Source organism: Monopterus albus, unplaced genomic scaffold, assembly GCF_001952655.1.
Source record: "Monopterus albus unplaced genomic scaffold, M_albus_1.0 scaffold185.1, whole genome shotgun sequence".
In the NCBI taxonomy this organism is placed as follows: domain Eukaryota; kingdom Metazoa; phylum Chordata; class Actinopteri; order Synbranchiformes; family Synbranchidae; genus Monopterus; species Monopterus albus.
Window position 1 is genome coordinate 170,827 of NW_018128065.1, and position 22,795 is coordinate 193,621.

Sequence of the window (22,795 nt, forward strand, 5' to 3'; positions counted from 1 at the left end):
TTTTTTTTACAAACCTCCAACTAAAAGTGAAGTCTGATATTTGTAGTTATCTAAATGTAAAGAGGTGCAACATGTAATAGAATCAGAAGAAAGTGTGTCTATTATTTGGCATTGCAGCCAGTAAATCCCTCGTGGTGTACCATTTGTCAGAGCTTTGGACTCCGGCATTCCCCCGGAGGAGCTGGAGGAAGTGTCTGGAGAGAGGGAAGTCTGGGCATCTTTGCTTAGACTGCTGCCCCCGCGACCCGGTCCCGGATAAGCGGAGGAAAATGGATGGATGGATGGATGTTGCTCAATTCAGCTCCAACCCTCTCTCTCTCTGCTCTCCTCTCAGGCCTCACCCAGCTCTGTTGCTCATTAGCTGCTGGCCCCAGCTGTTCTCGTCCTCGGGCAATTCTCGTTTTCTCCCAGTGTGAGATCATAACTACAGTATGTTTTTCTCCATCCAGATCTGGTGCTGAGGGTGAGTAAAGGGTTAACATGCTGGTCTGCTCAGTAAGTGGAAGAACAGTGATGTCCATGGGATATGTGTTATCTTGCATTCAGAGGATGCCAAGTGGAAATTTCCTGTCAGTTAAGCTCACTGCAAGCTTATTGGCACCTCACTGAAACAACACTTTGTTCTTCCTGATTCAGGCTGAAGGAAAAAGCTCCTCTCTCGGGCAGAAACCTCAACAAGCAGTGAAACTGAACTCTTGCTCATTCTAACCCCTTGCAAGTGGTGAGAGAAAAGCAGAAGATATTTCAATCAGACTGTCATCTTCAGTCTTGTAACCAGCCATTCAGCCTGTTTCATTGGAGAAAAGTGCTCATTGTGCTGCTTGGTATCAATGCGTTCACCACACTGGCCGTGGACAGGAGAAAGAAAAGAAATGACTACTGAGCAGAGTCAAAGTAAGTTCCTCACATCTTTTTGAGAATTTTTTTCATGAGTCTGTTGACATCTTTGAGAAAAAAATGTGCTTACAATGTGCTGTGATACTACAATCTGCAGGTCTGAGGAGATCATATGACTTAAACCTGAATCTGTCTTCAGTCAAAATTTAGTTTACTCAGGTCTTGAAAGATTTAAAACTCTGGTGAATGAAGATTTTGTTCCACCTGTATCTCTACCTTCCAGGGATAATACATTGCAGTACAAACTGCCTCCTGAGGACGCTGAGCGCTCTGCTCTCCTCTCCTCTCCTCTCCTCTCCTCTCCTCTCCTCTCTCTCCCTATGCTTCTATATGCCACCATTACACATTACTAACTGCGTGTCTCCTCTCTCCTGTAGTGTGTCCTCTCTCTCTCTCTCCTTGTACCTTTCTTCAGGTTGCTGTGCACAATTTTTTCTCCAAGATGTCATCAACAGACTCAACAAGATAAAATTAAAGACCACCTTAACTGTTGTTTCATATCTAATAGGAATAAATATACAAACATCTATGGTAATTTAATAATTAAATAGCCTTCTTGATCTATGCACCAGACTTTATGGTGCCATCTCATCCACTGAATCGTAGGACCAATATTTCAGGAAGTGGTAGAACAGAAATCAGCTGAATTTTAAAGCTTTAAAATGTATCTAAATATTTGTTCATGTGCTTTCATTATAATCAGAATAAGACCATAACAAGGACACAGGAAATCCACTCCTTCTCCTCCCTTTACGACCACATGGCCGGACTGTAGTCTTGTAATTGTGTTGCAACCTATAAACTGAAGAACTGTGTCACATCTTGGTACATATAAAATATAAAATTTAAAAAAAAGTATCTTCCATCTGGAAAGTTGTGTCAATGTGCCAGTTGCCCTCTGTTAGCAATTAGCTTGCTCATTGTTCATATAGATAGCATCATTACTGCGACGAACACAACTGCAAAGCCTGAGCCTTAGAAACCTCTGTAATTGTTTAGATTCCCTAATGAGGAGAACAGTGGTCTTGGTTAAAGACTGGTTTTAACCATTGTCAGAGCTAAGCACACAAGATGCAGGATGCAATCCCCAGGCCCTGATGTCAAAGCCACTTTGTGTACCAACCATCCACCCAGAGAAGAATGAGGCACTCCTGGGAAAAACTTTCCTAGTGGACATAATCCAGGCAGAAATTTCATTTCCTCCAAAATCATAAATGTGATTTTATGAAGACAGAGTTACAGAGCTGCCAAAACAAATTATGTCTGGTTGCCAACACCTTCTCAAGACAAATCTTTCTGTCCTGAAACTCTGACCTAGAGGCCATCTTGGCTCAGGTCCCGGCCTTCATCACAGGGCCTCCAGCATAAAGATTAGTGACACAGCTCCACAGAGAGCCAGACTTCAGCCTGGTATGCTGAGGTTTACCTCACAGAGGGCTTTACTTTTGTGGAAGCTAAGACCAAAAAAACAAACAAAACAAAAAACATGTAGCACATTACAAATATTTATCAAACATTTGACCACTTTCAATTTGTCCCATGATGGCACTTACAACAGGATTAGTGTGGATGTTCTGAGCTTGTGCTGCCACATATCCGTGATAACAAAAAGAGCAGCACATATGATGCTGCTAAAAATGCCTTAACGAAGTGTTTGCAACCAATCACAGGAAAGACTGTGGATCAAATGCTACTTAACACCAAAGAGCTGCTATTTACACCACCCAGTGACACTTTCTCCTACTGGTGGTGGAGTTACTTTGAGATCGATGGAGTTGTGCACACGTTGGCTTCACCATGATAAACATGCTCATATTATAAATACTGTTAGTATTAAACTATACATAACCTACTGCAGCTGCTTTTCACAGTCAGTTAACCGAGACACACAATTGTTTGTTTATACCACACACTGTCAAGTCACATGAGACGATGAGGCCTGTGGTCATTAAACAGGACTATGTTTGAAGAGCGATAAGCCAGTTTAGTAAGGGGTGGTTTATTTTGGATCCATGGCAGCTCTGATTCAGTGAGGAACATTTTGTCTTGTGTCCAGGAGTGTCGTTAACCTACAGCTTTAACAGTTAAAGATTGATGGATCTTGGTTTCTGGATGCCTGAACACTTTTTCGTTGGTTTGGGTCATCATTAGTCATGATGTTGAGCTCGTCCTCCACACCATCTCTGTTAACTATCTTATTGTTCTACGTTTGACACAACCAATCATAACATTAAACTGCTCTGAAAAATATGTTGGTCTTCCCAACACCTACACAATATGGAGATACACAGCACACCTGCCATTCACACAGCATCGCCAGATGCTGAAAACAAAGAAATGATCACAAAGAATGTAAAACTCTCATGGATTAGGACAATCTCATTTTTAAATCCAAACCCAGACTAACAGGGCAGGGTCTGGGACTAACCCAGAAATCAGTTTGTGGCACATAGGAATCTTTGCCAAAGGTCTGTCCACAACACATCTGTGGGTTCACCAAGTCAGCTGCCCTGGGCTCTGACTACACATGAGCTCCTGTATTCTGGTTTGTGAGAAAACTGTTTTCACTTACAGCACTGTTACACAACAATTCACGCCACACAAAACCTGAGGATAACCATACTGAAACAACTAGTGTGACTGAATTCTTTATGGCAGACCCATGGTCAGTTGTCAGATCAGGTCTACACCATTTCATTGACATGCCAAACATGTTGTGCATTTACAGGCTGTACCTGGCAACACAACACTGTGGTTTAGCCACAAACAACATGAACTGAGCACTGGCTTCTGCCCTTTTCAAAGGTATTTTAAAAATCTGCATCATCTTCGGGAATGAGAAAAAAGTTCACTGAAAAATTAACCCAATGGTATAACGATGGTAATGTACAGTAACCCAAGCTTCTGAGTATAGACTTTGCCCTCTAAGAACTGTCGCTATTAGGGTTAACTCTCGTGCATGTGCAGTGCTGAAGAGATTCTTTCGCGCCCTGTGCCCTACATTGGGCTGTCCCCAAACAGGTCCACTGCGATCGCATAAATGCCAATGTGGCCTGTGATCAGTTCCCTATAACAACACTTTTTCTTCAACTGGTGGGGGTGGAGACAGCAGGGCTGCCAGCTTAGAGGGCTATGCCTATAGAAGCTTGGGTTACTGTACGTAACCATCGTTCTTTTCGTATAGGCTTCGCCCTCTAAGAGCTGTCAGCTGTTGTCTGTATAAGTATACCTGTGTGATAGCCTCACACAACCAGTGAGACAACTGCTGCTTGGCAAGAAGGCACAGCAGAGGATGTACTTCCTGCACCAGCTCATGTTAATACTGCTTATTTTGTTATATTACACAGCCTTATGCTGGTTTGCTGTTTGCACATTGAGAGCTGATGTACCTGAGTCAAATTCTTTGTGTGTCCGTCACACCTAGCCAATAAAACTGATTCTGATTTTGATTCTAATTGGTTAGAGGCTGCCCAAGAGAGTGCTTCCTGTAATACACAAACAGCTGTTGTGTTTGTCTGACAGTTGCACTGCAAGCCACGTAATGGGACAGTGTGCACAGTGGGCAGAAAGCATGGAGTTCCTTTTCTGACTCATCCCCATGTGGTGGAGGACAGAAACCATCCAGGGAGATGATTCTGGATCAAAAAGAGGATGTTACTATTTTCAGTGCATAAGCAGGGTTCAGTCTCAGAATGGCCAAGCTGCTGTCTTCACAGATAAGAAGGCACGCTGGTGAGACAGACAGTGCACACAGATCGCCCACTCGCTTAGCCAAAGTCAGGGCTAAGAGAAACGCTGTTTTCAAACAGAGATGTTTAAGAGATATCTGCACTATGGGCTTGAAAGGGGGTTTCCTGAGCACGCATAAAACCAGAGGTAAGTTCCAGTGTGGTGCTACAGAACGCATCGCAGGCCATTGTCTGCCTACACCCCTCAGAAAACGCTTCACCAGCAGGTGTGCGCAACACGGATCTCTCACCGAAACCTACATGGCATGACAAAATGGCAGCGGCATAAACTTTCACAGTAAAGATAATCACCTTTATTGGCCAAGTATGTTACACAGAAGGAATTTGTATCCAGTACAGAACCAATGGCAGCCATCTGCGGCACCACCTCAACCAACAGCTCTAACCATCAGGGGCAACGGGGGGCTTCAGTGTCTTGCCCAAGGACACATGGTCTGGAGACACTGAGGTTCGAACCTTCAACCTTCTGGTTGTGAGATGACTGCTCTACCCACCGCACCACTGTCACCTCCTGTCTACCCTAGTAGACAGGGCCAGGTTTCTGTCCACCAGGGTCTGTAAGAAAATTAACACTTGAGCTAGTGGGCAAGAAGTGGGAACTGTGCCTCTTTCCATGCACCATGAAAGCAGACCATTTTGTTGCATAAGATGCCATTGTTGATGGAGCTCTCACACACTGAATTGTACCCAACACTGATGGAGGCAAGCCTAGGCTCTCCAGTCACTCCTGTTCACGGGCCAAGCCCACAGGCGCTGTCCTATCATGGGTAACTGCTGGATCGCACCATCCAGCTGAGAGAGCGCATCCCAGGGCCAAGGCTTGCCCGCAAGCAGCTGAACCAGGGTTGGAAACCAAGCCACGCCTGTGTGCTCCGGGACTATCAGGAGGACATGCAACCGTTCATCCTGAATGAGTGAGAGGAGACGTGGGATCAGTGGGCTGGGGGGAACACATAAAGGAGACCTCTGGGCCAGGGGTGGTGAGCAAAGGCATCTACCCCTAGTGGAGGCTCATCTCCAGCGTTCATTGAGAACCAGAGAGTGCACTGCACATTCCCACGCCACTGCTCGCTGGAATTTGTCCCACAGCATCTGAATGAGGGGCGGATTCAATCTCCACTCGCTGGGCTGAGGGTCGCCTCGTGACATGATACGACGCACGGTTCTGCTCACAGGGGATGTGTATGGCTCTGAGGAAGAGCAGGTTCTGATGAGCCCAGATCAGAAGATTCTGTGCCATTTCTAGCAGTGGGGCAGAACGAACAACGGCTTGCTGGTTGATGTAAGTGACAGCTGTTGTGTTGTTTGAACACACCACTAGTGTTTTCCTGTCAGTATTTGTGCAAAATGTCTTAAGACTTTCAGTACTGTGGCCAGTTCCAGACAGTTTATGTGGAGAGACAGGGTGTGATTCCACTCCCACCACCTGTGACAGACATGTGCCTCCCCAAGTGAGCAGAGACACATTTGTGAGACTGTGCATCGACCTGTGGAAGAGGTTGGTGGAGCTGAGGGAGCCAAGGTCCAAAGGAGAGGTCCAGGATGATATGACAGGAGACGCTAAGACTTTAAGAAACAAATGTGGAAAAGGGAGACAAAAGGTATAATCCGACATGAAAATGAAGGCTAACAACATAGAAAGAACCAGCAAGGGAGTGAAGGTAAAGTCGAGTATAAATAGGGAGTGACAAAGGAGGCGCAGCTGAAGAGTGTCAGAAAATCAGGACAGGTGTGTTAATCAAGAGAGTCAGTGAGAAGGAGCAGACTAGAGCTAGAAAGAGGAAAGAAAGGAAGGTGCAGCCGGGCAAACCTGACAGAATCAGATCATCTAAATAAAAGAAGACTCTGATTCCCATCCTACATATTGGTTCTAACACCACTTCCACACACTTGGAGAATGTGCGAGGGGCCAGAGAATAACCAAAGGGCAACCTGTTGTATTGGAACCATGCACCTTGGAAAGAGAAGCGCAGGAATTTCCTGTGCCGCTGGGTCATCTGGTGTGGAGAAACTGCGTCAGGAGAAACAACAGAACTTGCTGTGGAGAATGATTCATGTTAAGTGCATCCCATGGCACAGTGTGTGAAGTGTGCAGTGGGGAAATGTGTGTGTGTGTGTGTGTGAGAAGACATTGAAAACCCAAAGAGAGAGGAGAAGCAACTGTCAGAAAACTGCTCTTTATCAATCTGGTGGTGGCCTTGAAGAGGGCTGTTGTATTCAGCAGCAGAGTCCACAGAGGGATGGTGGCAGTGCAGCTGTGTCCTCCGTTGTGGAGAGATCTTTAAAACGAACGCCCAACCCCAAGATTAAGAGTCTCAAGCTCTACCAACTGAGCTAGCCGGACAGTGCGTTAGACATGACAACGAGGAGAAAATGAAATGTGTTTCTTTCTTTTTTTTTTGAATAACCCATGGCACAGTTGTGGTGGGGAAAGTTGTGTAAACAGACAGTGCAGATTCAGAAACACAGGAAAAGGACTGTCAGAAGAGCTTTTCTTTTCTCTCTTTCAAAAAGGACCTGTGTTTTGAGTGTTCGACTGTCTCCGGGGTTTTGCACACACGTCCCATGGAGGAGGAGCAGTGTTCGGTGGCGCATCAGCAGCTGCTGGGCACCTCGGCCTGTGGTGCTGTCCTCCATGGCTGTACCAGGTTTTTCTTTTATTTTTATCTTTTTACCTGGGACCCTCAACAGATTCCATGGATCTGCTCTGACAGCTGTGACATGTGTAGCCACATGCGGTTGCGCTAGATCATTTCTTTTTTGTTGCCCAGGCCTTGATGCACACAATTTCCCAATTTCCTTTGCTGCCTCTGCAGGGAGAATCCCTGGGCTGTGCAGTGAGGGAGGAAAAAAGGATGCGAAGAGGAGAGTGACATTGCTAATCATCGCACCTGCCTGGGATGCACATTGATAAGAGGCGAGCAGTGACCTGGTCCTGTGAAAGTGGATGAATGGGCCACCTCCTGCCAAAGAACATTGCCTTGGGAAGCAAGATAGAGGAGATGCTTTCCAGTGGCGGAACGGCAGGAAAGATGAGTTGGCCAGACAGGGAGTGCTTGCTTTGCAGCCTGGTCTGTAGAAATCACCCATCATGTGCAATTGGGGTCGGGGGCAGCCAGCAGGAGAGGAATGCCCCCGCGGTCCTTCGCCTTTCTGATGATCTCTGGCAGATTGTGAAGCAGAGCTCTGAATGTGGAGGCTGAACGGTGGTGGAAGTGTGCTGCTGAGGTGGAGGAAGCTCATCTCCGCCGGCATCCATGTTGACTGATGGATTGGGGGAGAGCTGGGAGAGTCCGCGATGGCAGGGAGCGAGTCAACAAACTCAGGCCCACCCACGCTGAGGAACTCCAAGGGGTCATCTGTCAAGGGATCATCACCGCAGTTCACCCAGCTGCTGTCATTGGCAGAATCCCGCTCTCTGATAGCTGCGAACACCTCCACCCTGCGCTGCTTCTCCGCCTTCGGCAAGCAAGCAGCCTGGGGGGAGAGTGCCAGCTTGGTGTGCTTTGCGCCAAGGCAGGCCTCACAGTGAGGGTGCGGGTCGCTGGGCATGATGAAGTCCGTATCGCTAACCTGGGCGCACAGTGATGGTGGTGTGGCGTTGGAATCCAGCATTAAGGAACTCTGTTCTTTAGCATGAAGAAATTGCTCTTCAGACTGCTGAAGAAAAAGAGAAAACTGATCACAGGTCACAGTGGCATTTAGGCTACCACAGCCTGGACCTGTTTGTGGACAGCCCTGTACGGAGCACAGGGTGTGAAAGAATCTCTTCAGCACTCCGCATGCGTGAGGGATATACCCAATAGCAACAGCTCACAGACTGCAAAGCCTTAAATGAAATAGAACTGTCACAGCAGGGCAGAAAGTGGGGGAGCGGCTGTGGCTCAGGAGGTAGAGCGGGTCATTTCCTAACTGGAGAATTAGCGGTTTGATACTCTGTCCAGTCAACATCTCGAAGTTTCCTTCAGCAAGACACTGAACCCCCAGTTGCTCCCAGTGATGTCACTGGTGTATGAATGTGTGAGTGCTTGGGAGTGCGAATGGGTGAATGGCCAAATAGTGTGAAAGGGCTTTGAGTGTGCTGTAAAGCGTAGAAAGGCGCTATACCAGTATAAGACCATTTACCAAAGTGGACGTGTGTGTCAGCGTGTACACAGAACAATGCGTGCACATTGTGAGTCTGTTTGGGCGTTAATTATTTGACCACAGTGTGAAAGGGTACAGGACATTACAGCTCCTTCATCCCCTAAACACTGCAGTAAATGAACACATGATTCAGAGGCTGTATATGAACACGTGGTCACTAACACGAGGGGGAAAGCAGGCACCCAGCGCTGCTTTCGTGTCTCCTGAGCTCTTTTGATCACATGGTTGCTTATGAGAGAGGATCCCAAGAAAGAGCAGGATGGGGAGGGATCACTCCCAATTACCAGGTTCTCCCTGTGGTGGCCCACATTCCTCGCAGTGCTGTATGGTGACCAGTGGGGCTGGGGGATGGGGCTAAGACTTGCAGGGGAAGCAGAGCGAGGAGTGATGATCATGTAGCCCAATTAGTTCCATCTATCATTTGTGTGCAGATAGATGACCTACAGCATGGAGGGGGAGGGGCGGTGGTATAGCATATAAGAAATCGTTACAGACATTCAGGGCAGAACAGAAGCGGGCATCATGACATGTCACAAGACTTTCATAGCAGTCACACAGCTTATGTAACCAAAACTGCCTTAGAAATGCTGCTGAGCTGAAGATCTGACAGATATTTCCAGCTGTGTGCTGAATACAGACATTAATCTCATTCACACTGGGTATGTGGCCTCATCTTCTAGACATCAGGCAACATGTTCTGCAGCTGCACCCCAGTGAATTAAACTGTGATGAATTCAGCTGTATTACCAAATACACTTTCTACAAAAGCCAAGTGACATTTTGAACAGAAATGGTTTCTAACAAAAGTTAGAAACCATCAGTAATGTGGTGCAAAGCTTTCAGACCAGCGTGCACACAGAATATTGGACAAAAGCACAGGGACACTCTTCAAACCTGGGGCCGCAGACACTCCAGGGAACAAAGTGACATGCTAGAGTTTGCCTCACAGGAAACAGACATTTTCTTCTTTTACTCATTAATCACTGCTCTGCTGGGAATGATGGTCCTCAAGGCAGACAGCAGCTGTGAGGATGGTTCTTAACACACTCAGAGTTGGGTGAGCTCCATGTTAAGCGAGTTAATGCCCCTCTCTTCAGACTGGCTGAGGGACGAGCCCATTGTAGCTCCAGATTATAACCAAAATAGCAGCTGGGCTGGATCTCGCTGAAGCCACATTAACTGGGCTGTGTTAGGCCTTTGTTCATCTCCTACCACATATTCAATTACATGCACAACCACAAGTGTTTGGGTAAAATAGACTCTAATCAACAACCCTTACTGAGTTAAAAAGAGAGAGAGAGAGCTACAAGAAGAAGAAAAATGTGTCTCTGCATCACTTTAGTATTTATTGGAGGTGGGCTAATCAAATATGCAAACAGAGCAGCTACAGGACAGTGCTGAAGCAATGGCAGTGTTCCCAGACTGTACTGGAGCTAAGTTCTCGCTCCACAGGCCACCTGCTTTCGAATGCCTCTGACAAGCAGGATTTGTGTTGTTTACACACAACAAATTATGGATGAACACGGAGGCATCCTGGAGTGACGAGCCCACAGAGCTGTGCCTCTGCGGAGCTGCTTATTTAATGTAAACGCTGAACTTGTTAATTACTTAGAGACTGTCCAGGAAGCAGGCTAATGCAGTTAGACAAGAGGGCTTGTCTATAGGCTATACTTTGACCTACTGGTCACGACCAATAATTCACTCTGACAGGTCAGGTAGCCAGTGTGCCAGCTATCTGTGTGACAGTCAAATCGCACAGTTTCATCCCAAACTGGTCAGTTAGTTTGATTTGATCAGAAACATCTAACACATCCTCCTCTCTCCACCGACCCCATTGCTGCTGCTGCTGCTCTCCTCCATGTTTATTTTTTTTCAGTCTGTGAAGGGCCGACAATGAATGACAGCAGCAGGTGATATGTGCAGAGAAAAACCTGATTTGGGTCATTTCAGCATGTAATGTGAATGCAGCCTTTGCTTCTATACGTACAACACGTATGACCCAAGCAGCTACACAACACACACACGTTTGCTATGTCCACTGAAAACACCCTCATGTCACCTGGTGCACTGTCCTGCCTGTCTCACTCCAAACAGCCATTTAAAATCAGCACTGCCTTAAACAAACACTGCTCTGCCATCACTTCATAAATTCTTTAAACTCCAGAGTTTCTCTGAATTATTCATGCTTCAGAAGAATCAGACGGCCGCATTGCAGCATTTGCTCCGAAGGATCAGCTCCTAAAACAATAGTGTTTTCACCTGCACCTCAGACAAAACCATACACATCCAACCAACGGCAGGCAACTGCCTGATGCTTTGGTGTACGGTTTTAATGGACAGCAAGCAAAGCTCCATCTCCTAATCACTGAGTGAGTAATGTTACACACACATACTGTACATAGACGGGGGTCTCAATGAAATATTGAGAGCCTCTCTCTGGGATGTAACCATTTGAATAAGGCGGTGGCTGGTGTCTGTTCTCCCTGTGAGGTGGTCTGCACATATGTGGTTGATGACATGAGCTGAAACACATCGAGCACAAACACAGAGTGAGAAACTGTGTTGTTGTGACATTACTGTAATGGCTGGAGGGACCAGAGAAGTAGCCAAGGATACTGCTCATTGCCTTTATTACAAACACATGCTAAAGAGCTGCTGCAATTTGATATTGTTTATAATATAAATCTAAGGGCCTGGGAAATCTTTATTTGCCAGTTTAACCAGAACAAAGGTGAATTATTTCACTGCTCAGGCTGAGCCTATCTTAACTCAACAAATGAGAGCAAGAGAAACCACTAGTTTAATTTAAAAGAAGAACAGTGCTCAAACCTGGCAACCGGCCCGTAGATTCACTATTCATACAAAGGAACAGCTACTTCAAGACTTGGTTTTGGAATTGTAGGCTTCAGTTTGTCATTCAGTTCAACAACAATGTGCTGTTAACATTTAAAAAGGTTTTAAAAAATTACAAATACATTTTTCCCAGTGTGATTCCTTTTAGTCATTTTTGCATCTTTGTGTGTTTGTTTACGGTGCATTTCAACCATTTGTCTTTCAAGTCAAGTCAAGAATCTTTATTGTCATTATGCATAGCACAATGGAATTCCTTCAGGAGTCCAGTATTCTATCTGTATCTGCGCCCAGTCAGTAACCCATCCACGGCCGTACACAACAGTTATTTTCTCTTTTGTCCCACCTGTTTATCTCACTGGCTTATCTGCTAAAACACACACCCATCTCACGCTGCAGATAGAATTCCATTAATTCAATGGAGTCAATTTATGCTGAATCTGTGAGGTGTGTGTCTCACGTAGAACCCTCGTAATTTTTTAAGCTTCATTTTTTCCCCTCTGCTGCGTTTAGTGAAGCGTAATCTCCACAGTCAGCTGTTTAAATTAAACTAATCCTGTTGTGTTCTGCAGTTTCACTTTAATGCTCTGTAACGAGTTGAGGGAAATCAATAAAACCTAAATCCATAGTCTACATAAAAACACAATGTCTTCCTGATCTTACTGTACATGAAAACCATTTTTGCCCAGTACACTGCTGTTGTTGGTTGGCCTGGTAAAGACTCTGTCCCACTGCTGTCCTGTTATCAGACAGACAGCTGTTCTGAAGACTTTAAACACAGAACCACCAGCTCACATCTCGCTTCCAGTGTGTTTTACCAGTAACTCTAATAAGAGTCTTGGGCACGTGGAAAATATATTTTTTTTTTGTTGAAAGATGACTAAGAAGGCAAGATAAATATTGCTATTGCTTTGTGTCCTTTTAAAAACTGCACCAGCCTGTAGAGAAATGAAATGGTCTACTGATATTGTTATGTTGCACTGCATTATTGCAGATGAGGTGTTCTGATGCCTGGATCAGGTACCCTGGTTTCACTTTGGCTCACTAGAGAGACTGGACTTTAGAAAAGCTTTGTGCTGTTGAGGTCACAACTCCTCAGCTGTTTCCCTGTGGACTGAACATGAGCTCGACCGGGCCGTCAGTTCAGACTTGTCATTTTATAACAATTTTTCCACTCATATGTTTAATTTATACCTGCTTTATGTGATTTGTATCAACCTGTCTAGAAATATATCATTTAAGACTCAAGACTCAAGATTTTTATTTGCATTTATGCATAAACAGACAGTCTAGGCATATAGGAATTCTTGTGCAGCTCTCCTCTGGAGTCAGGTGAGGAGTCAAAAGCCAGAAAGAACACTTAGTCTTAAAATAAAGTTATGTAAGAATTACATAGTATAAAAACACATTAAAGATAAAAACGCAATGCAAAAATTAAGATAATAGATAATGGATGAGATGGTGAACTTCAAATATTACATATTGTATATTACATAGTATTTCACATAGTGGAGTTGGATATGGTATTTTACTTAGTAGGGTAATGAGGTGTTATTGCATCTGTTTTTCACATTTTCCTATTTGCCATCAGTCGTACTGCAGCTGGGAAAAAGCTGTTGTAAAGTCTAGTTCTGTGTGTGATGATACTGTCCATCCTGCTGTGCCTGAGGCTGTAGGTGCAGTTTTTGTGTCTGAGCAGAGTGAGCTGGGTGGCGTGGACCTCTGATTATGTTCTCTGCCCTTTTACGACAGCGCTGTGTGTACAGTGTGTCCATAGCAGGCAGTTCAGTCCCAATGATCCTCTCTGTAGTCTTTATGACCCTTTGAAGAGCCTTGCTCTCTGTCTCTGTGGTGTTACCACCCCAGACTGTGAGATGCCAGTGGTGAGGATGCTCTCTACCAGTCTTCTATAAGTCTGGGTGAGAGGGCGATGCAGCTTTTCTGAGCTGCCTGATGAAGAATAGCTGCTGCTGGGCTTTCTTCACTGTGGCAGCTGTGTTCAGTGACCAGCTCGGGTCAGATGTCACCTGCAGGCCCAGGAACTTGTGGCTGTCAACCCTCTCCACCTCAGTCCCTTTGACGGTCAGAGGCAGCAGAGGGGAGGGGTTCTTCCTGAAGTCTACTATTATTTCTTTTATCTTGTTTATGTTCAGGATGAGGTCATTCTCCTCTCCATAAACAAGAATGACTCGTCTCCCCCCTTGATAAGGCCCAGAATGGTGGTGTCATCAGCATATTTAATGATGATGGTGTTGTCATAGTGGAGACACAGTCGTGGGCATACAGGGTGAAGAGTTTGGGGCTGAGACAGCAGCCCTGCAGTGAACCTGTGCTGATTGTGAGTTCAGCAGACACCCTCCCTCCCATTCTGACCACCTGTGGTCTTTCAGTCAGGAAGTCCAGAATCCAGTTACAGGTGGGAGTTGGTACGCCAAGGTCTGTCATCTTCCCAATCAGCCTACCTGGGCGAATGGTGTTGAATGCAGAACTGTAATCCAGGAAGAGCATCCTAGGATACGTACTGCTGTTGTCCAGGTGTTTCACGGTATGGAATAAAGCCAGAGCCGTCGTGTTGTCCACTAATCTGTTGGGGCGGTAGGCAAACTGGAGGGGGTCTACAATGTCTGGGACCATGTGGTTAACGTGTGTGAGGACCAGTTGCTCTAACCACGTCACGGTGACTCATGTGAGCGCCACTGGCCTGAAGTCATTCAGAGTGAATGTGTCTGATGTCTTAGGGACCGGTATGATAATGGATTTTTTTTGAAAATGTGAGGAACTACTGCTTGGATTAAAGACAGGTTGAAGATGTCTGTATACACACTAGCTAGTTGATCCCCACAGGCTCTCAACAGTCTAGGGGGGGCAATCCAGGGGGGTCCAGAGGAGAGGTCCGAAGAGGAAGAACACACTAGAGACGGCAGAGCAGGATAACGACTAGGGTGCTAACAAGGACTAGAGAGAACAAAGACAATCTTAGCATAAACTTGATAAAACAACATAACAACCACTGGCCTGAAGACAGAGAAAGAACTGGCAGGGGAGTGACTGGTGAACAGTGTATAAGTATGGAGGAGACTAATGAGGTGCAGCTGGTGAGTAATCAGGGAAGCGGGGCAGGTGTGTTGAATAGTGTAATCAGTGCAAGGGCTAGGCTAGTGTGAGGAAGAAGAAGAGAGGAAGGTGTAGCTGGGCAAACCTGACAGAATGTGTCTGATGTCTTAGGGACCGGTATGATAATGGATTTTGGAAAAGCCCCCAGGTCGCGGGGGGGTCTGTGTTCAGCCTGTCAAACCTAGCATGGAAGTTATTAAGGCTGTCTAGGAGGGTGGAGTCCTGGGGGGCTGTGTTTGTCAATTTGTTCCTGTAGTTTGTGACTGCCTGGATTCCCTGCCACATACTGCTTGTGTTGTTATTTGTGTAGTAGCTCTCCAGTTTTTGGGAGTATGCTCTCTTTGCAGCTCTGATGGACTTCTGTAGCTCATACCGGGCTTTCCTGTACTCCACTTGGTCCCCTGACTTAAAAGCCTTTCGTCCCTTCCTGATTTTCTGTTTTATATCCCTATTAATCAAACCAGGGTTTTTGGTTGGGGAAAACACACACCGTTCTAGCTGCTGTGCATATAGATGTGTGTGTCCAGCTGATGTAGTCACTCACAGTCTCTGCATATTCATGGATGTTGTCTGTGGCCCCTTTGAAGATGTTCCAGTCTCCGGCCTCTAGACAGCCCTGTAGGCTGGCCTGTGCACAGTCGTTCCAGGTGTTAACAGTTCTCACTGAGGCTGGTTTCGCCTTGAGTCGTGTGGTGTCAGCAGGTTTGAGCCAGATTGCTAGGTGTCAGATCTACCAAAATGAGGCTTAGGTTCAGCTGAAAAAGCATTTCTAATGTTACTGTAACATTGGTCCAGTGTTTTGTTTCCTCTAGTAGGAAAGGTTCCAAACTGATACACTTTAGGCTTTTCCTGAGATTGTAGTGGTTCAAATTGATCATGTTGAGCAACTCTTTGAGTGCAGCCTCCTCCCTGGACGAACGAGGGACATACACCACACTCACATACATTGCAGTTCTCTGGGCAGATAAAATGGCCTTAGCTTTAGTGTTAAATATTCCACGTCTTCAGAAAATCATTTGGAGATAATCTTACAGTCTGTGCACCAGGAGTGTTTGCCGAAGGCGGCCTTTCCTTCTCCACGGGTCTTGCCACTTTCTGCGGCTTGTTGTTATTGGAAGAGCTCCCTGCCAGGGGTCAGCCTGGCCTCATGTCGACATAGCATAGCATATTAGCTCTGGGTGAGAGTCCAGTGTACTGGGGTCAAAATCTCCAAAAAGACTGCGCTCTCTTAGCAGTAATAAAGTCACTCGGTCATAGATAATGTTTGTTTGTTTACTGTTGCCTTAACATGGCACAAATAAGCAAGAAAAAGACAAAAGAAAAACAACCTGACTGAGTGAGCTGTGATGTCGCCCGTAGGGGAGCGCCATCTTGGACATCTAACTTACTATGGTTGTTGTTCACTGCCTCTAAAATCTCTTTTCCACTGCTGTTCAATAAGCAAAGCACAAAATGTAAAGACAGAATTGGTGGAGAATGTATTTTCTCCATGTATAATGGAGCTAGGCTAAAAGTTACCCCTGCTTTCAGTCGTTGTGCTAAGCTAAGCTGAACACGAGGTCTCTCTCTGCTGGAGACTGCTGCTCATTCATTCGATTCCCTGTGAGTTTCACAGCTAACAATGGGACACACCAGCGGCATTCCAGGTTTGTCACAACGTAGAGTACCTCCATCTACAGCACAAAAGTCAAGTGATGTCTAAGTGCAACCTCTGACCTCAGCTCAACACCATCAGCTGCTGCAGTTCTAGGCCAAACAATAAGGACTCGAGTCAGGTTCTGTGAAATTTACCAGAGAAGAAGTTCTTGGCTCGCAGGTAGCTGACGCTCAGGCGGAGGATGGAGAGTTTGTCCAGGCTGGCGGTGACTTCCTCAGGAAATGGCAATAGGCTGGCCAAGCGCTCCAGCTCCCCATTCAGCCGGTCCCGGTGTCGTTTGGAGGGATTGGATTTGGCTCCTTCCACTGGGGGCTGCTTCACCCTGACCAACATTACAACAGAAGAGAGAGTTCACAACAAAAATGCCATATGCCAATAAAACAGTTGACAGTGTGGACTTTCTTTAGGCTCCTCTCCCGTTCTCAGACTCTTTATTTGGAGGACACTTTGGATCAAACAATAAATTATAATGACACGGTGGTTTTATAACAAATTTGGGGATTCAACTGTTAAATCCTGTGATCACAGTAAATATTTTTTGAGATCGCTATACCAAATATGGGGATTACACCACACGGGATCAAACAATGAATTATAATGACTTGGTGGTTTTATAACAAATTTGGGGATTAAACTGTTAAATCCTGTGATCATAGTAAATATTTTCTGAGATCGTTATACCAAATATGGGGATTACACCACACCACTGCTGAGGGCACTTCAACAAATGTTGTGATTTGATCTATAAGAAAGTTAGAAATGGTATGTTACAGTACTTTGTGCTTTCTGAATTCACTAATGTAAATTATAAGAGCATCTTTTTAATCATATTTTTTTCTGGTTACATGCCTACAGTGTCATTTTCAGCTGCTCAACGGCATATTGCTCCAAATTTGCCTTTGGGTTTTTGTGTGAAATGATTACAGCAGATTTTATTTACAGTAACCTCTGTCACCAGAGGCTCGAATATACTAAGATGTCAATAAAGTTTGGAGAAATGTTTTAAAGTGATGCATAAATATTTGATCCTGAATAAGCATCACAAAGCAAAGTAGATTTTCATTTCTTCAGAATCATCCCATTTTCCCGGGTGTCAGCTGACATTCTCCACAAGACAAAGGAAGCGGATCATCTGGTCAGTGTTTCACTTCACCTGCTGACAGCGTCTTCCTGGCAGGTGTTTGTTAATGTCTGTGTCAGTGGATTCATGTTCAGTAGTAAATTTCTTCATAAAACAAAAAACTTTCATCCAATTACAGAACACGATAACTTTTATTCTTAATGTAGTTTTTTTTTAATCGTACCCGTATTTAATTCACCTCTAATTGTAAAGTATTGTGCCTCACTAGAGTGTGTGATATTGCATTAGTGATGACTGCTTCAAAGAAAAACTATAAACATTTCTTCTCCAGTCAGAAAGATGTAGATACAAATAATGTCAAATGCTAAAAGCCATTAAAATGCCTTCAAAATACAAAGAAAAAATTATTCTACCACCTCCATCTTGTTTTTTTTTATCTGTTTTCAAAACTGTCTAATTATGTTTTGTGCCCTAATGCTACACACAGGAGGTTGAATGTGTCTCAAACTAGAGCACAGCAATGAAATCCAGTCATCCATTAGTCTATTTGTAGTAAAACCAAACCACGTTTTGTTCAGATGACAGAGGTTCTGCAACGTTTTAATCATCTCTGAAACACAAGCTTTATCTGAAACAAAATAGAAATCTGGAAGGTAAAGTTGACATACGATTTCCATCATGGAGCAAAATGTGACTGAACCACAGACTTTAGTTTAAAAGTTTAAGTTTAAAAAGCCACAAATAAAACAAAGAAACCCAGTTTATTCAGTGATGGAGGTGTCTACATATGTTCAGCAGAGAGAACAACAACAGTCAGATACCTCTATTCATTTCTACCCACTTATTCTTTTGTATTTGTAGATTCAGCTTCATCCATTATTTCCACAGGCTGCTCTCTTACGACTGAGGCATTACAACAGTGAGATTTTCTATTAGCAGAGCAGTCACAGCCTGTCAAAGAGGTTCAGGGCCCTGCACAAGGCCTCAGAATACATTCAAGGATTAACAAGATGAAAAGTGACTAAAAACTCATTTCTGCTACACAAATGTTCTGTTGTTGCGGAAAGTGTCACTTCTCCCTGTGTGTTAAATGAGAAGAATGTTTTGATGACACACAAATAGAGAACATCAGCACTGTAGGAGCAACCTGAGCTGACAGCCCCCAGTGTAGCTGTTCCCAACTCGCATGCTGTCACGTTTTATCACAGAGCATCAGTGTGGATGGACCGAGGTCTGTTTACACCGCACATCACTGACGGGGGGGTCACTGCATGTGACCCGACCACTGGTCTGTCTGTGAGGAGACTAAGGTTTGTCCAGTAACTGTTTAATCATGTGTATGAGGCGTTTCCAGATACAGTGGTGTCTATTTAATCTGATCAGAAGACCCAACACTGCTCATGGTGGGGTCACTGGGATTAATTCTTCTATTAGAACTTATTTCATTAGTAAAGTACAGCAGCTACTTATGGACACATCTGGTGGAGTTTAGGCCTCAGCCTGAGAACAAGCTCCTGTCCTGCCGTCACTGCTGTGCACAGTTTGGCCTTTTGGAAAGTTACTCCTGTGACAGGCACATGGAGTCAGTCTGACTCACAGTCGCTGTAGTATTCTGACTTTATAAAGGGCATCGCATTGTCTTTCGTCCGGATCGTCACAGTTGAACATTTGATCGAATATTTCTGCTGAAAAAAAGACGTTTGCATGCGTTGGTCACGTAAATTAAGAAAAGTCGAGGCCGGTTATTTTTATATTGCGACTTCAGCCAAAGAAGAATTTATCAAACCCAAACATTACATATCCTACACCCCCCCAAAAACAAACACCACAAAACAAATGGTCCTTCTGATCCCCTGAAGGGCGTTGACACAAAAATGGCGCAGCTCCTGTAACAAAAAACAAAAAAAACAAAAACAAAAAACAAATAAAAATTAAAAATTTAATTTCAATAAAAAAAAAGCCTGGCTGCATTTTCTTATCGTTATTTTGCGGAATTTGCCAAATGAGCTCGGTGAATAACAAGCAATGAGCGCAGCGCTGAAGGGTTAAAACCAGGCCGCGGTTCCAGGCCTGCGCTAATCCGCAGGCGTCAAACCAACCATGCGCCTTCCACAACGCACGGAACATCTCCTGCTTATGCTTTAATAAAGAAGCTCACGAAAACAATTCCCAAGTATAAATGTTCAGCACTCACATGCGCATTAAAAGAGATAACAGCCGAGTTAAAGAGGAGAGAGCTACAGGTCACTGCGCAAACATAATGAGAGTCTGTCCAAGCAAAGATACATGAATGTCAATGAAAATGAATATAGTTATGTTCTATATGGATTATTCAAACTAGCTGCATGTGCATTTGAAAACACCACGACACTGACTCGCAGTCGTGCACTTTAATGCGAGTTGATTTTCAGTCAGTGAAGTCGGAACTTCACAATAAAATAAACCAACTTACGCTCTCTGGACTGGTTTTCTCCTCTTGCGTCCTGCATACATGACGGTCCTGCTTATAGAAGGAATCCTTCTCAGACACACCGAGCTTCTTTCTCCGGATGCCAACAACAACTATTCGGCTATGATCCTCCACATCGACGCTTTAAACACAATCTAAAATAATCTGGGCTTGGAAACGGATTTAAAATAAAATGTGGGCACACAGAAAACGAAGTGTGGTCGAACAGAGGGAATTATTCTGCCAGGAAGAAAAACAGAGGAGAACAAGTTTGGAGAAACAACCAAACAACTGCTATCCGCCTAACGGGACGAAGAACCTGCTCCAATAAAACAGCGTTGGCCACTTTTCATCCTTATAATCATTTTTTAAAAGCTGCGATCAGGAGAGAAGCGGCGCAGCGTGCGCAGTCCCCCTCCTCATCCTCATCCTTCCTCCTGTCCAGCAGAGCACATTGGAACATTCACATTTTCTAACCACCATCAGCGGTGCGCTCCAATTAACGCGGACAGCGGGGGCGCGCATTCCACTGGCGGGCACGCTGGACAAAGATTTATGACCGGTGCACGTTCAAGACGCTCAGCTAAGGCACGCAGGATGAGTGCGCGTGGGAGAGTCTCCTGGAAACACAGCCCGAGCGTGTTCGCGCAGGCGCGCTCCCGTGCGGGTCCCCCCGTCCAATCAGCGCGCAGATGGTGGATGTATGTGCCAAATGTGGGCCAGAGATTAAACCATGGAGCTGGATTCATTTCAGCATCTCAGCCATGGGAGCTAAACAGGACAAAACACCCACCATCAACACTAAAAGTATTGTTATATGGTAAAATACTACTAATCATAAAAAACAGCAATATAATAATAATATGACGTAGTAGTAGTAGGCTAAAGCCAAAGCTTATCAATATCTTGGTCTAGTCCAGTGACTGTTATATTCCCCTAATGAGTCACAGTCATGTATGGCTTAGTGAGTTACTGGGCTCATGGGATCCGGAGGCCCCTGGACCTGAGTCTCTATAAACTGGCTCTTAACATTTCTTTTTGGAAGTCAAACGACTACTAAGAAACAACAGAAAAGCAAAAATACAAGAAAAACTGTCACAGATACACAAGTGATTCAGAACAAGTGAAGAGCCTATGAAGAGAAGCAAAATGGCCACAAATAAATATAGACTCGAAACGAGTCAGATCACAAAGTGGAACTTCTTTCATTTCCACATTTCACTGTTTAATTTGTTTTTATTTATTTAGTTTCACCTATGGCTCTGAGGGCCAGTTACTGAACTCTTGGGCCAACATCAGTTCCATATTGAACTAATGAACTAACTCATCACACTTAGTAGAGAGCTACAGGAACTAGTGTTTATCAAATAAAATAGTTGTAAGGTGTTTTTATCATGAAAATAACTGTTGGTTGCAGCCTAACTCCCATGATGCAACACCTTGCCTCAGAGAAACATGGAAACAATCTGATACAACACCAGTGTTCAACAAGATTCTGACACAGGGCCACGAGGTGAAAGATGGAGGACAACTTAACAAATGTATGATTAATCCATTTATTTAGACCCGAATACAATGGAACAAACCCGGGGTAGCCTCTGAACAGCTGCCCGCTTTGGCCCACTGGTCCTGGCAGACATACTGTGCACTCAGTTGCCAGTTTATTAGGTACACCTAACTAAAACTAAGTCAGTCTCTAATAAAGTTCGTCTGCAGCCTCCACAATGACACACAGCTGAATGAACACCTCTCCGAAACGGTTTGAACACAAACTGGAAGGAGGATTTATTACAGGACAGCTGGACTAGCCCGACCCAGGTGTACCTAATAAACTGGCAACTGAGAAGGTTATCTGCTCTGTAAAAAATCACCTGACCTGTCTTCCTTTGAGAAAATAAATGGGGGAATGTGTTTTATCGTTTGATTCTAGAAAGCCAAGCACATGTTGCACAAAGCAATAGCACCAGCACTGCATCAGTCACACTGAGCAGCACAGCCACAGACTCACACAGACTGCTGACGTCAGAGAATTAGCTGCTCGACTGCAGCACGTTCAACACGTCAGCCCAGGTCCGCCACCTGCTGTCAATCAAACACAGACACGCCCACGAGGAAAACGAGCATTTCTGACACGTCCTCAAATGCCTTTATTTGTTATGCTTCTTTTTAATAGCATAAACGACATTGTTGTTAGTGTGTTCTTTGTTTATAAAGGGCTCTGTGCACTGGTCTTTGACTGATGTTTAATTCTACCCTTATGTGTAAATCAAATATGGCAGTGATGCAGTAAATTCAGCCTATGAGTCCAAGGGATTCAGTCAGGTTGAAGTCAAAGACGTCTGCATGAGCACCTGGAAAAGCATGCACTGAGTCATATGACCAGACCCAGATGAAGAAAGAAAACTAGTCAGAGCAGACTCAGCTTATGTAGCTGTAATGTTTTATTTCTACAGTAGACCTTTGGCATATTGTGTGAATATTTTTGGTACAGTACATATTTGATTAATGGGCACAGTACATCTTTTTCATTTATTCTTACCTCAGCCCATATCATTTATTGATCTGATCCATCATCTAGTTGTTTCTGTATGGCTGTCAAAAACACTTATTTGTGCAGCACCAAACCCACTCGACTTTAAGAGTGTATATCTTCTTTGCCTGTATTTACCACCACTGAAATCCCCGCACGCCTCTGAGAGCAGGGTTTGGGGCAAAGAAGGGCTCTGCGTTTGTTTCGACACCATGCGACCCATGGGACAGTTGCCACAACAGCTGTAAATGTATTTTTCATGCTCCAAGCACAGTAGGATGTTGAAGAAAAAGAGGTCAGGTCTTTCCAGTCTCTCTGCTGG

At 44.7% G+C, this 22,795-nt stretch overlaps 1 protein-coding gene across 1 annotated transcript in view; it reads right to left on the reverse strand.

Moving 5' to 3' along the window:
• Window positions 1–20,499, reverse strand: part of ahr1b (aryl hydrocarbon receptor 1b) — a 36,279-nt gene extending 15,780 nt beyond the window's left edge. The window contains exons 1-2 of the mRNA XM_020617113.1: window positions 19,947–20,499; window positions 16,548–16,735 (exon numbers count right to left, since the gene is read on the reverse strand). Coding sequence (XP_020472769.1) covers window positions 16,548–16,735; window positions 19,947–19,987 — 229 coding nt within the window. The 5' untranslated portion in view covers window positions 19,988–20,499. The remainder of the gene's footprint in view (window positions 1–16,547; window positions 16,736–19,946) is intronic.
• Between the last annotated feature and the right edge of the window lie 2,296 nt (window positions 20,500–22,795).